The sequence below is a fragment of the Leptodactylus fuscus genome, chromosome 9, assembly GCF_031893055.1.
Source record: "Leptodactylus fuscus isolate aLepFus1 chromosome 9, aLepFus1.hap2, whole genome shotgun sequence".
Lineage (NCBI taxonomy): Eukaryota > Metazoa > Chordata > Amphibia > Anura > Leptodactylidae > Leptodactylus > Leptodactylus fuscus.
In genome coordinates this window covers 76,427,814-76,443,064 of record NC_134273.1, presented here as the reverse complement: position 1 = coordinate 76,443,064, position 15,251 = coordinate 76,427,814, and the positions used below count along the sequence as shown (strand labels likewise).

At 39.6% G+C, this 15,251-nt stretch overlaps 1 protein-coding gene across 10 annotated transcripts in view; it reads left to right on the top strand.

The window, feature by feature from the left end:
* Positions 1-15,251, top strand: part of CADPS (calcium dependent secretion activator) — a 306,702-nt gene that overhangs the window by 242,251 nt on the left and 49,200 nt on the right. For all 10 annotated transcript variants that reach the window (XM_075287333.1, XM_075287332.1, XM_075287331.1 and 7 more), the window contains one exon: positions 4,062-4,209. In XM_075287333.1, coding sequence (XP_075143434.1) covers positions 4,062-4,209 — 148 coding nt within the window. The remainder of the gene's footprint in view (positions 1-4,061; positions 4,210-15,251) is intronic.

Below are 15,251 nucleotides of genomic sequence, written 5' to 3'. Positions count from 1 at the left end.
TGCCAAACAAGTCTCAAGAGGTTCATCCATCCTTAAGTATCAATGGATTTATTATTTTTTACAATCATTTGGAATTTTTTGCATACATTTTCTTTTATAAAGCCACGCTACCTAAGAAAAAATTGAAATTGGGTAGACATTGAGGAAAACTACACTTTCGTGTAGATTTCATCTCCAGTGTGTCTGAGGAAACCCTAAATACGGAAACATTTGTGACTGAACAATGAACAATTGGGAAATTTACACCTCTCTACACAGATGGTCTCTGTGATCTTCTTACAGTAATTAATAGTCTTCCATGTACCAAAAGAAGGCAAAGTAATTATTTTCAAATATAGAAATTTGGTGCCGCCTTATTGCAGGGTATTGTGTTCTGGTAATAACAGGGGCACAGAATATTGCTAAGAGACCATAAGTTAAAATATCTGCACCACATACAAAAGTGAAAAAACAAAGTCTACTGAAATGGAAGAGTCAAATGAATCTAAAAAACATTTGCAGTGATGAAAAGTAAATGTAGAATATAAAATGTTATATTAGATTACTAGGATGATAATGGCCATTTTATATGCCTACTGTATCTCTCCTCCTCCCCTAATATATCATGAGCCCTTGTAGGCAGGATCGTCTCTCCCGCAGTACCAATTGGTGAAAAAATTTAGTCCATAGTACTTGTTTTTGTATTACTTGATCTTAGTCGGATTGCCTGGCCAAAATCGAAAAGGATCAGCCAGTGCTTATTTTAAAGGGATTCTCTACCTATGAAATACTGATGGCCAATCTTTAGGATAGACCTACAATATTACATCTTAAAGGTGAGATCCGGTACAGCTGGGACATCTTGGCTCCCGGTAATGTCTCTATGCTTCTTGGTCACCATTCTAAGTATAGCTACGAGTATAGTTACTGTAGAGTAGTCCCTTCGACTACAACAATGCACCACTGCTGTCAGATCTCTATGGATAGGCCATTGATGTTACAAAGTCGGAGAACCCCTTTAAAAGGGTTGACTGGACTTAACATTTTGATGGCCTTTCCTCCGTATAGGCTAAAAATACCTGATCGGTAGGGGGCTGACACCTACCCCTCCTCCTCCCAGATAGATCACCTTCACTTAATGGCAGCTCCTATAGCTCCTATAGTATGCAACAATTAAGAAGGCAGGGACAGTAGTAAACCATCCCTGCTTCCTCAGTGACACCTACACAATCTCATGCAGCTGAAAAATCTGCAAGGACATACAGATACATCCTTGTAGAGTTAACAGACCAGCTCATGAAGGCTTAGCAAGTGACTAAGGAAAAATGACCCAGGATTGTTCCATTATGGTGAATGCAATTGTTTACCAAAGAGCTGAGACATCCTCTTTATAAGGGCTTGTGAGGTCTTAGTCCCATTATTAGCATGCAGAGGGACTGTAGAGGGCACTTTGCAGAAACCAGGAGCAGATAGCTGACCATGCGCTGTATAAATGCAGATGCACCCAAGGCATTAAGACGTAACAGATATGTCAGGATGTGCACTTAAAGTTCATGCACGAGACACCGTTTTTGCTTTTGGTAAATTGTCAGTTTAATATATCATAACTCAAGTGGTATTACCCTGCACTGATCTGTTGTGTTACGCAGTCCCCAGCGCTGCGAAGATATTGTTCCCGCACAATACTCAACACAAGGACTTGGAAACCAGATCTTGGTCTTGTGCTCTTGCCACTTTCTAATCACAGAGGGAATCCCCACAGTGGCATTAGTGTCAGGCACACCTACCCTCTCCACATGCCAAAGCTTAAAGCCCAGTTTGCACTTGATCGATTCCATTTGCACCCTGAGTTTGCTTTGAAGTCATAGGGAGCAGATGGAGCCTTCATTGAGGCAATTAGAGCACCACAGGAAGCACAAACCACCAGCTGCTCACAGGGCTGTATGTGCCCAGAATTAGCAAAGCACTTTTTAAGGTAGCACCTCTGTCAGCAGACTGCAGGCACATACTGAGATCAGGCACTGTCTGCAGTCTATCAAAGCTGCTTACCTGACTCTTTCCCTGTTTAGTGTTAGGATATCGATTGAAATGAAGCTGCCTGTGCTCCGCAGATCTGAGATTTAGATTACATTTCCATTTATGTTTGTATTTTAAAAATAGAAATAATCAATAGAAAAAGAACATGGCAATAAATAGATTAAAAGCCCTGCGCACATTCAGCTATTTGCAGTCGTGCTTGCCAAAAATACGTAGCGCTATTCAGTTTATTCAGTCCACAGCTTAATTCCATAGATGCTTACATATAAAAAATACCGTATAATATATATAATATATATCATATATAGTATTGTGGAGAAAATGCTACAAAGTGTCAATTATTTACAAAGTCAATTATAATTAGTTATAATAAAGTAAGTGAACAAAATTCAAACCAATATTTGGTGCCACCTTTGCCCTTTGGAGGAAGTGATGATATCATTCCTACAGCACAACCCCGATCTCAACATCATCCAGTCTGTCTGGGATAACATGAAGAGACAGAAGGATTGGAGTGAGCCTACATCCACAGAAGAGCTGTGCTTAGTTCTCCAAGATGGCGGGAACAACCTCCCTGCCGAGTTCTGCCAAAAACTGTCCTTAGGTGCACCAAGAAGAACTGATAGAAGGCAAAGGGCACAGCGGGAATTGATGGGATGGAGTGCCAGTCACAGAAGTATACTAGCACTCCATTCATACTTTAAGTCCCCATCCTCCTGATCTTTGGGAAACCCAATGATTGGGCCCTTAGATATAGGACTCTTATCCCATCTTATGGATAGGGGATAAGTCTCCATAATGGCACAACCCATTTAATGCGTTTATGGTCTCCCTGGTGGTTTAGGGTAGTAATAAATAACCTATGTGGTAAACTAGTATAGTAAACTGATTAATCACAGCAGTAAAAGGGTTAATATCATCTCTAGTGGTCTACAGTAGTAAAGGGGACAATGGTAGCGTTTCTGGTTATCTAGGGCAGTTAAAAGGTTCATGGTAAAATGCCTGGTGATTTATGGCAGTAATAGAAACATCTAGAGATGAGCGAACAGTAAAATTTTCGAGGTTCGATATTCGTTTTGAGTAGCCCCGCAATATTCGACTACTCGAATCGAATATCGAACCCTATTATAGTCTATGGGGGGAAAATGCTTGTTTCAGAAGTAGGCAACATTCGATCAAATTATACTTACCAAGTCCACGAGTGAGGGTCGGGCTGGATCCTCCGAGCAGTCTTCTCCATGCAGCTTCCCCGCGGCATCTTCCGACTCTGAATTCACTCTGCCAGGCATCGGACTACAAGCGGACATGTGCAGTCGGCTCTGCCCAGGCCCAATGCAGAGTGAATTCAGAGCCAGAAGACGCCGCAGGGAAGCTGCACGGAGAAGACTTCTAAAGGTAGGAGAAGAACCAGCGTTGATTGGCCGACTGTATAGCATTCGGCAAATCAATGCTGGTTCTGCATCGAACTTTTCCATTCGAATAGCGAGTGGTACTCAATCGAGTACGAGTATTTTGAATACCGTAGTATTCGATTGAATAAATACTCGATCAAATACTACTCGCTCATCTCTAGTAACATCCCTTGTTAGCTAGGGCAGTAATCTGATTAATTCTGGCATCCCTGGTGGTCTGCATTAGTAAAGGGGCTAATGATATCATCTCTGGTGGTTTAGGGAAGTGAAGTTGTTGATGTCAAAGTCCCTGGTAGGACAGTAGAGGAGATAAGTCCTAAAAGGGGCATTTAGAAGTAGAATACTTGTTTAAACCCCTTCTCTTCTGGATCCAAGTGCGACTGAATGGATTGTCTCCCTGCACCAAAAACTCTGTGGTGTCGTGAGTGACATCAGTGATCTCCACCTGACCAGTGAAGCCATCATATAGTTGATATTTGCTAATTGTTGACATCACAGTTTACTACTGAATTATTTTTTGCTTTGTAACCAGAAAGAATGAAGTAATAAGACTTCTTTTCCAGGTGTAGAGTTTTTTCAAAGTTTTTGATATTGATCATCTTCCAATCTAAAAATTCTTCATTTTCTCAACAGAACCAGAATTGCATTTGAAGTGAAGTTGCAGAAAACCAGCAGATCAACGGATTTCCGGGTGCCTCAGTCAATCTGTACCATGTTTAATGTCATGGTTGATGCAAAAGCACAGTCAACAAAACTCTGCAGTATGGAAATGGGACAAGAGGTAACGGTGGAGAAATGGAATATGATTTTCTACGTATAATATAGTTCTATGATTTCATTAGGCTGATATACATCAAAAGTATATTGCTATTTGTTGTGCGGGTAAGACGTCAAGGTATAATGTTGATGTACGTTGAAGCTCGGATTAGAGAATAGGCCCATTTATGCCATAGGTAGCCATAGTATTTTGGCCAGAGAGTGGGCAGAGATTGGTGCCGAAACTAGAACTGATATCTCCAGCCCAATATGTCTTCTTTAAGTATATGACCCAATAAACAGGAAAGCGTTGTTCTCCCACATATGACCTAAGCGTCATATCTTTAGTTGACTTGAACCATTGAGAAACTGTAGATTCCTATCTTATATCTCGTTTCAATGACATACAATTACCCAACAATACATCTCATTGTTGTCCCTGTCATTTGTTGTTCTGTTCTATACGTCGACTCTACGTCTGTCCTTTACATCCCCGAGACTCTATAGATTTCTAGAATACTGAGCCTTTTCTGTCTGCCATTTAGTTGGCTCCTGGATATGTCATACCTGTGACTTTTGAAGAAAGAATCATGGCTATACACTGATGCTATCGTACAGTAAATTGTTAATGTTTACGGTTGTGTGCGCCAGTTGTATAGTAACTCTACACGTTTTGTAAGGCTGTAATTATGTACAATCCAAACAATACCGCATTCTCAACTTTCTAATTCCTTCCTCCAGTCTGGGGAATGATTGTATTGTAACAGGTGCCATGGGGATTTTTTTTTGGAGCTAAAGGAGTTAAAATTAAAGGTATCATTAGACGAAGTATATTCTTAGCAAACAATCGGTCGTTGTCCTTTATTTGCCACAGAATCCCACTTGTCTCACTTGAGATGAATAGAACGTCTTGCGGTATTATGTGGTAGGAATATACATTGATCACTTTTCCAAGCGAGATGAGATACATGAACAGGAAGTCTTGGACAGAAACTCCCCAGGTCTCTAGTGTAATTCTTATATTAGAACCCTGAATATATAAAATAATATTATTACCTATGGAAGTATCCTATCATTCCATAGGTAGTAGAGATGAGCGAACAGTAAAATGTTCGAGGTTCGATATTTGTTTCGAGTAGCCCCTCAGTATTCGACTACTCAAATCGAATATCGAACCCTATTATAATCTATAGGGGGAAAATGCTCATTTCAGGGGTAGGCAACGTTCGATCAAATTACACTTACCAAGTCCACGAGTGAGGGTCGGGCTGGATCCTCCGAGAAGTCTTCTCCATGCAGCGTCCCCGTGGCATCTTCCGGCTCTGAATTCACTCTGCCAGGAATCGGGCCTGGGCAGAGCCGACTGCGCATGTCCGCTTGTAGTGCAGACATGCGCAGTCGGCTCTGCCCAGGCCCGATGCCTGGCAGAGTGAATTCAGAGCCGGAAGACGCCGCAGGGAAGCTGCACGGAGAAGACTTCTAAAGGTAGGAGAAGAACCAGCGTTGATTGGCCGACTCTATAGCATTCGGCCAATCAATGCTGGTTCTGCATCAAACTTTTACATTGGAATAGCGAGTGGTACTCGATCGAGGACAAGTATTTCGAATACCGTAGTATTCGATTGAATACTACTTGCTCATCTCTACTTGTGACCTATGTCAAGACCAAATGTAACCTTTTTGCAGACAACACAAAGCGCACTCCCAGCAGTCATGACTTGTGGTTCTTTAGGTAACAGCTCATGGTTGAAGAAGACCTTTCGCCACCTCCACCAATTCTAGTTCTTATCATCTTAGCACTAATTCCAGCACAGTTGGGATTTTCTCTCTAGCTCCCACCATTCTTGAGCAATAAGTGTATTTAGTTTTGGTACCTGATGTGCTATTTTAGCTCTGTACTGTCAAGAGGGTGGTGTCAGGCAGGAAGGGGATATATTTCAGAGCGCCAATCAGAGCTCAGGATAACACCCCTTGTCTGCTCCCACCTGACACCGCCCTCATGACTATACAGAGCCAGTCAGCACATCAGAGATCAAGATTAACATCAGTGATTAATTGGGTGTGGTGGGGGCTAGAGAAAAAAATTCCAACTTTGCCAGAATCAGTGAAGCAGTATCTATTGATGCAAAGAGGTGGACTTGTTGGTGATGGTGAAAGGTCCTCTTTAAGAGGTCAAATCTATACAGTAGCCAAAATATTGGTAGGGAATTCAGAGATAAGGGATTGTTGCATTTTTTGTACCTAATAGGGAGCTTACCAAATTGTTTGTACTCATCTGTCCAGGCGGCTGTGGGTTCAGGGTAGCGTCTCCATTCAGGTCCTCAATTTTTGCCTACCTTCGGCTTGACTGAGCGTTGAGCGTCGACTGGCTGAAATGCTCCTGTGAAGGTCAGAGGTCAGAAACTTCGGGGATTCAAACAGAGACTCTCCTCTAGATCTCTGAATAAATTGAGTGTATTGGTCACGACATTCATAAAACTGAAGCCATGAGTGGCTTTAAGGAGAAAACAATTCTCAAGGTCCAGTACAGACCAAGATCTGGCTCTGCCTTACCCTGCACTAGAACGCCCAATTGTTACATTACCTTGAAGCCAGTGTTTCCAAGATGTCTTAGCGAGCAACATGGAATATACACACTGCAGAAAAGTGTCACTCAAATTAACAGGGAATCAGGCTAACGAATGTGTTGTGCGAAGCCGTTCTGAGGTAATGTAGCATAAGTGCTATGGAAAGTGACAGTTGCTGTGGTATGGTATTTTTAAAGAAAAGCTGAGTTGATAGACACATGAAACACATGGAAATTATCAGTGCATAAGTTACTGTCTCACACTGAACTATGTTATGAAGCAACTTTCAAAGTTGTTGGTTTATAAATTAGTCTGGTGTTCTGATCCATTCCTATCTGCCAAGAGTGAAGCCCAGGGGGCGCAATGTCAACCAAAGTCACTGATGAAAATCATGCAATATGTGACATTTTTATGAAATATTACATATATAAAATAAAGCAAATATTTCAATATGGACATCAAACCCAACTTATTCTACAGGACTGAATAGTAACGTGAAATACACTTATTATTTTCTATAGAATATGACCTGACAGGTCCTCTTTGTTGCTGGTTTTAGGGGTTGGATTATAACTAAGGATAGGCGAACCCCTAAATGTTTGTTTAGTTTCAGATTCAGATTGTTCAACCCAAAGATTCGTGCCAGGTCAAACAAATTCAGAAGGTAAAATCTTATACCCTGGTGTCTCTTGAAACCTTAGAGTATAATAGACAGAGGGCCTAGGAAAAAAATAACAAACTATAATATAATATAATATAATATAATCACCCCCCTCGCCTCTTCAAAGCCTCCTCACAGTGGCTTCAGATCTCTCTGGGTCCTCTACTTGGATTCTGGTGGCATTACGCTCATCGTGATTGGTCCTTAGTGGTCACATAGGGCATACCGAGCATCATGACGTCACTAGAACGTTAGAAGAGGACCTGGAGAGAGACAAAGACACCGTGAGGAGGCCCAGAACAAGGGAAAGAAGGTGAGTATAATTGTTTCTTAGTTTTTTACACCTCCTCTGGACATCCAAGTAATTATACTCTGTAGTCTGCAGACACCTCAGAGTATAATAAGTTCACTTTTGGTTCACGGATGAAGAACTCCCAAATATTTGGGTTCAGGACGAACACAAAGCTTTTGGAATATATGGGTCAAATCCAGTTTTTTACCAATTCACCCATCTCTAATTGTAACTGAGATGAACAATTTTAAGGTTGATTTGACCTGTGGGTCTGGGAACCCTAGATGCTGAAGACTTCATGGGGTTGAATTGTAAGTGAGTGAGTAATTTGGGGTTGAGTTGACCTGTGGGTCTGGGAACCCTAGATGCTGAAGATCTCCTGGGTTTGAATTGTAGGTGAGCAAGTAATATGTGGTTGAGTTGACCTGTGAGTCTGGGAACCCTAGATGCTGAAGACCTCATGGGGCTGAATTATAAATGAGCTAGTAATATGGGGTTGCGTTGACCTGTGGGTCTGGGAACCCTAGATGCTGAAGATGTCATGGGGTTGAATTGTAAGTCAGGAAGTAATATGGGGTTCAGTTGTTCTATGGATCTGGGAACCCAAGTTGCTGAAGACCTCATGGGGTTGAATTGTAAGTGAGCAGGTAATATGGGGTTGAGTTGACCTCTGGGTCTGGGAACCCTAGATGCTGAAGACCTCATGGGATTGAATTGTAAGTTAGCAAGTAACTTGGGGTTGAATTGACCTCTGGGTCTGGGAACCCTAGATACTGAAGACCTCATGGGGTTGAATTGTAAGTCAGTGAGTAATTTGGGGTTGGGTCGACAATCCTATTAATTCTTCTATATTATATACACAATGCTCAGAAGTTATTTGTACTGGATGAAGTGTTCTGCTTGTCCTCGCTGCTCGATCAGCGAGCTGGAATTATAATCAGATCCAAATGTATAATTAAACCCATATATTAAGACTCTCCCTGTAATGAAATGCTTAAACATTTGTTATATTTGTACCTACTACAATCCCTGAGAAAACATACTGACGAAATAACTTTTATCAACGTAATTGAGCTGATGAAAACAGATTGTTTAATATCACCCACAAGACTGAAAATTTGTTTTGCATTATTCGGAATATTATTTGCATCTCATTACATGGGAGCGCTGGAAAGTTTTTAGGTTCATAGAAAAGAGAAACTCTTATTTAGTGCTGAAGCAAAGTCACTAAAAAGTCTTATCAAGTATGACCCCATATGGAAAGAGAAACTTCTCATTGTGGCCATGTCATGTATTATATTAGGGAACTGGACTACCCACAAATCTTTATTTTAATGTTATTATAGGAAGTTCCAAATATAAATGATAAACAATCTTGCAATCTTTCTGTAACTATCTTCGTGGTGACAGTCTTTTGTTTTGATTGGTTGTCAGTGGATATATATGACCATGAATGCAGAAACTTTCTATGATATAGAACTTGTCAGAAAACCAGCTATGATAGGTTATCAAGCAGGGACACCACATGCGTCAGAACAATAAGGATATCATGGTCGGTTATCAGGAGGACACTACGTGTATGAGAAGATAACCGACCACAATAAGGACATCATGGTTGGTTATCAGGAGGACACTACATGTATGAGAAGATAACTTGACCACAATAAGGACATCTTGATTAGTTACCAGGAGGACACTACATGTATGAGAAGATAACCTGACCACAATAGGACATCATGGCTTGTTATCAGAAGGACACTACATGTATGAGAAGATAACCCAACCACAATAAGGACATCATGACTGGTTATCAGGAGGACACTACAGGTATGAGAAGATAACCCGACCACAATAAGGACATCATGGCTGGTTATCAGGAGGACACTACATGTATGAGAAGATGACCCGACCACAATAAGGACATCATGGCTGGTTATCAGGAGGATACTACATATATGAGAAGATAAACCAACACAATAAGGACATCATGGCTGGTTATCAGGAGGACACTACATGTATGAGAAGATAACCTGACCACAATAAGGACATCATGGATGGTTATCAGGAGGACACTATATATATGAGATAACCTGACCACAACAGGACATTATGGCTGGTTATCAGGAGGACACTACATGTATGAGAAGATAACCCAACCACAATAAGGACATCATGGCTGGTTATCAGGAGGACACTACATGTATGAGAAGATAACCTGACCACAATAAGGACATCATAGCTGGTTATCAGGAGGACACTACATGTATGAGAAGATAACCTGACCACAATAAGGACATCATGGCTGGTTATCAGGAGGATACTACATATATGAGAAGATAACCTGACCACAATAAGGACATCATGGCTGGTTATCAGGAGGACACTACATGTATGAGAAGATAACCTGACCACAATAAGGACATCATGGCTGGTTATCAGGAGGACACTACATGTATGAGAAGATAACCCGACCACAATAAGGACATCATGGCTGGCTATCAGGAGGACACTACATGTATGAGAAGATAACCTGACCACAATAAGGACATCATGGCTGGTTATCAGGAGGACACTACATGTATGAGAAGATAACCTGACCACAATAAGGACATCATGGCTGGCTATCAGGAGGACACTACACGTATGAGAATATAACCTGACCACAATAAGGACATCATAGCTCAGTGTCTGACAAGTTCCAGACCTTAGAAAGCTCCTTCATTCATGGTCATATCCATTTGCAACTAATGAAGACAAAATTCTGATACCACTAAGATGATAAGAGAAAATCTTTAACACTCTGCAAATTTTATTTGCAGAAAATATTTAACTTTTAATGGTCTACCCCTTTCATTCTCAGGTTCAGAGGGGTTCCTAGAGGCAAAACCTCCACCAACTCTCACATTTAGGCAGCTGCATTGATAGACATGCCATCTTTACTGTTTGCCTGTGCTTAGCAGTATCCTGGAAACCCAAGGAACTGAAGCAGAATCTCATTATAGTAGTTCCTTGTACAATCGGTGGATAAACGCTTTTTAAGCATATGGGGTTTCCATTTTTCGGGTTCACACGCAGACCCAAAGAATAAAAACCCAAGTGCAGGTGGACCTAGCATTAATGAAATAGTCCTAGGAAATATGGTACAGCTACAATAGAAATCTGAATTTTTTATGATGCAGTACAACAAAATAACTTTTATTTTTTATAAACTAATGGTAGGGATATACCGCATGCGAAAAATGACCCCAAAAAAAGCGATTCGAGAATATGTGAATTTACTCCATGACTGAACTGTACATTGAATAGAGTCTAGGTGTAGCTCCGACACTGGATCTTTATAATTATGAGCGTGAGACCAAGTTATCAAGCATCTCCTATACCTGCTCAGTATCTTTTGTGGGCTCTAATTAAAGGATCACTTAACAAGCTGACTTATGTAATGAATGAATCTGTTTAGTTATGCTCTAGCAAATCCTCCCTGGCAGTCTCCGTCCCTTCGAGTAGTCAGATTTGTCATTCAGGAGTAGCAGGGCGACATGAACGTACTCTTCTGGGTATCCGGATAAGTAATTGCCATAGACACAACTAATAAGGGGTTCATCTCATCAGAGGTGAGGTGTAGGCAGGAGAAGGTGCAGGTCACTGGACTCAAATAACCATGCCATGAAGATCAAAGTAACCACAAGCCTTTAATGTCCTAATACCAATGTTAAATCAGTGGCGATGCGACTCCCAAGTGAATGGGACATTGCTACAGTACCCATAAAAACCATTACTAAAAGTATGGACAGTGCTAGACTCTGTAATAATCAATAAGATCTGTTCCACACTTAGACTCATACCCCAGCCAATCCATCATTGATGACCCGTGCTAAATATGATCCATCAGTTTTAGAAATCTGGGTAACCTCTTTAATACACTGTGAAATATATAAGGGTGTTTCAAGACATTGCAATGTTTGTTACAAAAAAACTTAACATCAACTAGCGTTACCAAACCTGCAGTGAAACAAGAGGGTGTATGATGGTACAGGATGACTATAATGATGGAAATGGCCATCAATGAACCATCACTACAGGACGTGATTCAGTGACCCACACACAGTGCCTACATGTCACACAGAACTTGTGGATGCCAAATAGAAGATGCAGATACTGCTAATACCATCAGAATTACACCAATATCAAAACATGGCCCCAAGATACAAAGTATAGCCTGACACCAGAACTGGAACTGGAACGTTACTTCTGGAATGTATATAAAGACTTGATTTAATATCTATCTACCTATCTATCTATCTATCTATCTATCTATCTATCTATCTATCTATCATCTACCTATCTATCTATCTATCTATCTATCTATCTATCTATCTATCATCTACCTATCTATCTATCTATCTATCTATCTATCTATTATCTATCTATCTATCTATCTATCTATCAACTATAGTATCTATCTATCTCTATCTATCTCATATTTGTCTATCTATTTCTCATCTCATGTATATACACTATGTGTCAATATTAGTTTATCTGTTGACGTATCATGCTCATATCTGTTCGTCTATCTATTCATTTCATATCTATCTATCTATCTATCTATCTGTCTGTCTATCTATCGCTCTATCTATCTCATATCTATCTATATCTATATCTATCTATCTATCTATCTATCTATCTATCTATCTATGTGTGTGGGTTAATTTTATTTATCTGTCGACCTATCATGCTTATAGTCTATCTATCTATCTATCTATCTATCTATCTCTACCTATCCATCTATTCTATCTATTATCTATCTATCATCTATCTCCTATCTATCTATCTATCTATCTCCTATCTATCTATCTATCTCCTATCTATCTATCTCCTATCTATCTATCTATCTCCTATCTATCTATCTATCTATCTATCTATCTATCTATCTATCTATCCATCTATTATCTATCTATCTATCTATCTATCTATCTATCTATCTATCTCCTATCTATCTATCTATCTATCTATCTATCTATCTATCTATCGCCTATCTATCTATCTATCTATCTATCTATCTATCTATCATCTATCTATCTATCTATCTATCTATCTATCTATCTCCTATCCATCTATTATCTATCTATCTATCTATCTATCTATCTATCTATCTATCTATCCATCCATCCTATCTATTTTGGAGACCACTTCTTTAAAATGTGACCTTCCTCCCTATTATTACTATCATTTCTTATAATTTCTTACTTGCTTAATCGATTTTTAAGCAATTTCTTTAGTGTATCTAGTTAATCCTTCTTGATAAATTGATGATTGAAACAAAAGCAGTCGGGGTTCATTTTTATTACTAGTTACATATTGTTCTAGCTTTAACTACCAAACATCCTGGACACATATAGAGATACACAGTATATATCTGTTGTTCTGGTTTTAGATCATCTTTTTGCAAACTTAACTACAAATGTTTCCACTTTTCAAACATCTTTGTGAATAGATTTCATGACAATATTTGTTATTGAACTGAAAACTACAAATGTAAATATTAGCTATAGACGTGATACACATTGTATTGTGTGAGTATATTATATACTGTATTCTAACTTTATATACCATTGTGTATTATTTATTGAATATGGTGTATTATTGCCTGCGGCATCGTGCACCAGAATTGTTATACTATAGTATTTTTGTGTAAAAAGGATGAATTTTTTACTCAATGATTTAGATCAAAACTCCTATTATTTTTATTAATATCGCTTCAAATTTTAACTACTGTATATTAATTCTCTTGCAAATTTGTCAGTAATAAAAATATAGTTTATTTTAATTTTTTGGGGCCATTTTGATACATTTCTATACCATTTATTCCGATATATTTTGTATCGCTTTGTCATTTTCTCTGCATTTTACGCATTTTTTTTTCCGTTACCCTTTTTTTTTAGCTAATAATCGAGAAGTGCGTAATTACATTAATGACGTAAATAAGCAAAGATCAAAAATTGTTTTCATTTTCTGGGTTACGATTGTAGCCAAGTTGTTCCGCCTTCGAAGCCGCAGATAATAGATGTCTGTTGCATTTTTTTTTTTTTCACATTAATTCCCGGAGAAAGGATTTAATTGAAAATCATCTGCATGATATGCCTGTCAATACATTTCACGCTGTATTATTTTGCACAAGTCTAGTCATTATCATTTTGCTAAAACCCATAATTTATCAACTGTAAGCTAACAAGTGAGCCTTGTGCTAACCCCGCTGTACTTGACATGGGAGCGAGATGTGGCTCATTCGGGGGAAAGCTGCCTGGAGCTCCGGAATTTCCTAGGTGGTGCATTCTATAGGTCTGATCCTTGCCGATACACACGTCTCCGCTCTTGGGAAAGATCTCCTCTTCTCCTTAATTCATATGGCGTGCAAACCGCCACTTCCAAACACGCCGCATTACCACCTGTTGTTTAGATCATTATAATTATTTCAACTCTGAAAATTCCTAATTATTGTGTTTTTCTCGAATATATTATTGACATTTTTTTACACCACAGTTAGCCATGACAGGTTGCCTGCAAAAGCGAACATAAAAATAAACTTTTCATACGTACGTATCGCAAGAAGTGAGAATTCTGCATTACTGGTTAATTAATGGGACGCGTTGGTCACCTGTTTACAGCAGATTTTTTTGTTTGTTTTGTTTTTCGGTAGCGGTATCTGCCCCTTAGGAAATACTTTTCCGTTTTGTAAAAGACGATCGATGTATTGCTTCGATTGGGTCGACAAGATGTTTGAGACACTATTATTTATTCTACAATAAAGTGGTTTTTTTAGGGTTTTAGAATATTGGGGGTTCCAATTCTGGGACAGAAGAATTCAATAGAGTGTTACATGTAACTTTGTAACGTATGTTGGTTTCATAGGTGATATTGAAAAATCAATAAATAAAATACTTGGTCAAAAAAACAAAAACAGTGGTAGGCTAAGGCTGAGTTCACACGGGGTATTTTGGCCAGGATTTTGAGGCCGTATCAGCCTCAAAATCCTGACCAAAAAGAAGGTTCCATTGAAATCAATAGGATCCAGTCAGTTCTTTTTTTCCGGGAGCGGTTTGTTCCGGCTCCCGGAAAAAAAGAAAGGACATGTTCATTCTTCAGGTGCAGTTACCTGCCGAATCCACCTGAAGACACTCCCTCCTCCTGACTAGGCCCATTCACTGGGCCTAATCTGGAGCGGAGTGTGCAACTGAATACCGGTGAGCTGCATCGGCATCCAGTCGCGACTACCCGTATTTTGGACCGGAACCTGAGGCGGCCTCCAGAATCATCCACTTTGCAGGTACTCTACAACGCTATGTGGGGCCCCGACCTTATGATCATGTCACATCAGTACCAAAACAGCACTACACGCTTCCATTCCACTGTGTCAGACACTGGATCTCATCCCTGTTAGCTTACGAAGACTGGGGTGCTATAACAGGCCCAGTCACCTGCATATGGATGTTACTAAGTCTAATATTGAAATAAATTGTTCCTATGTAGAGATGAGCGAACACTATTCAAAA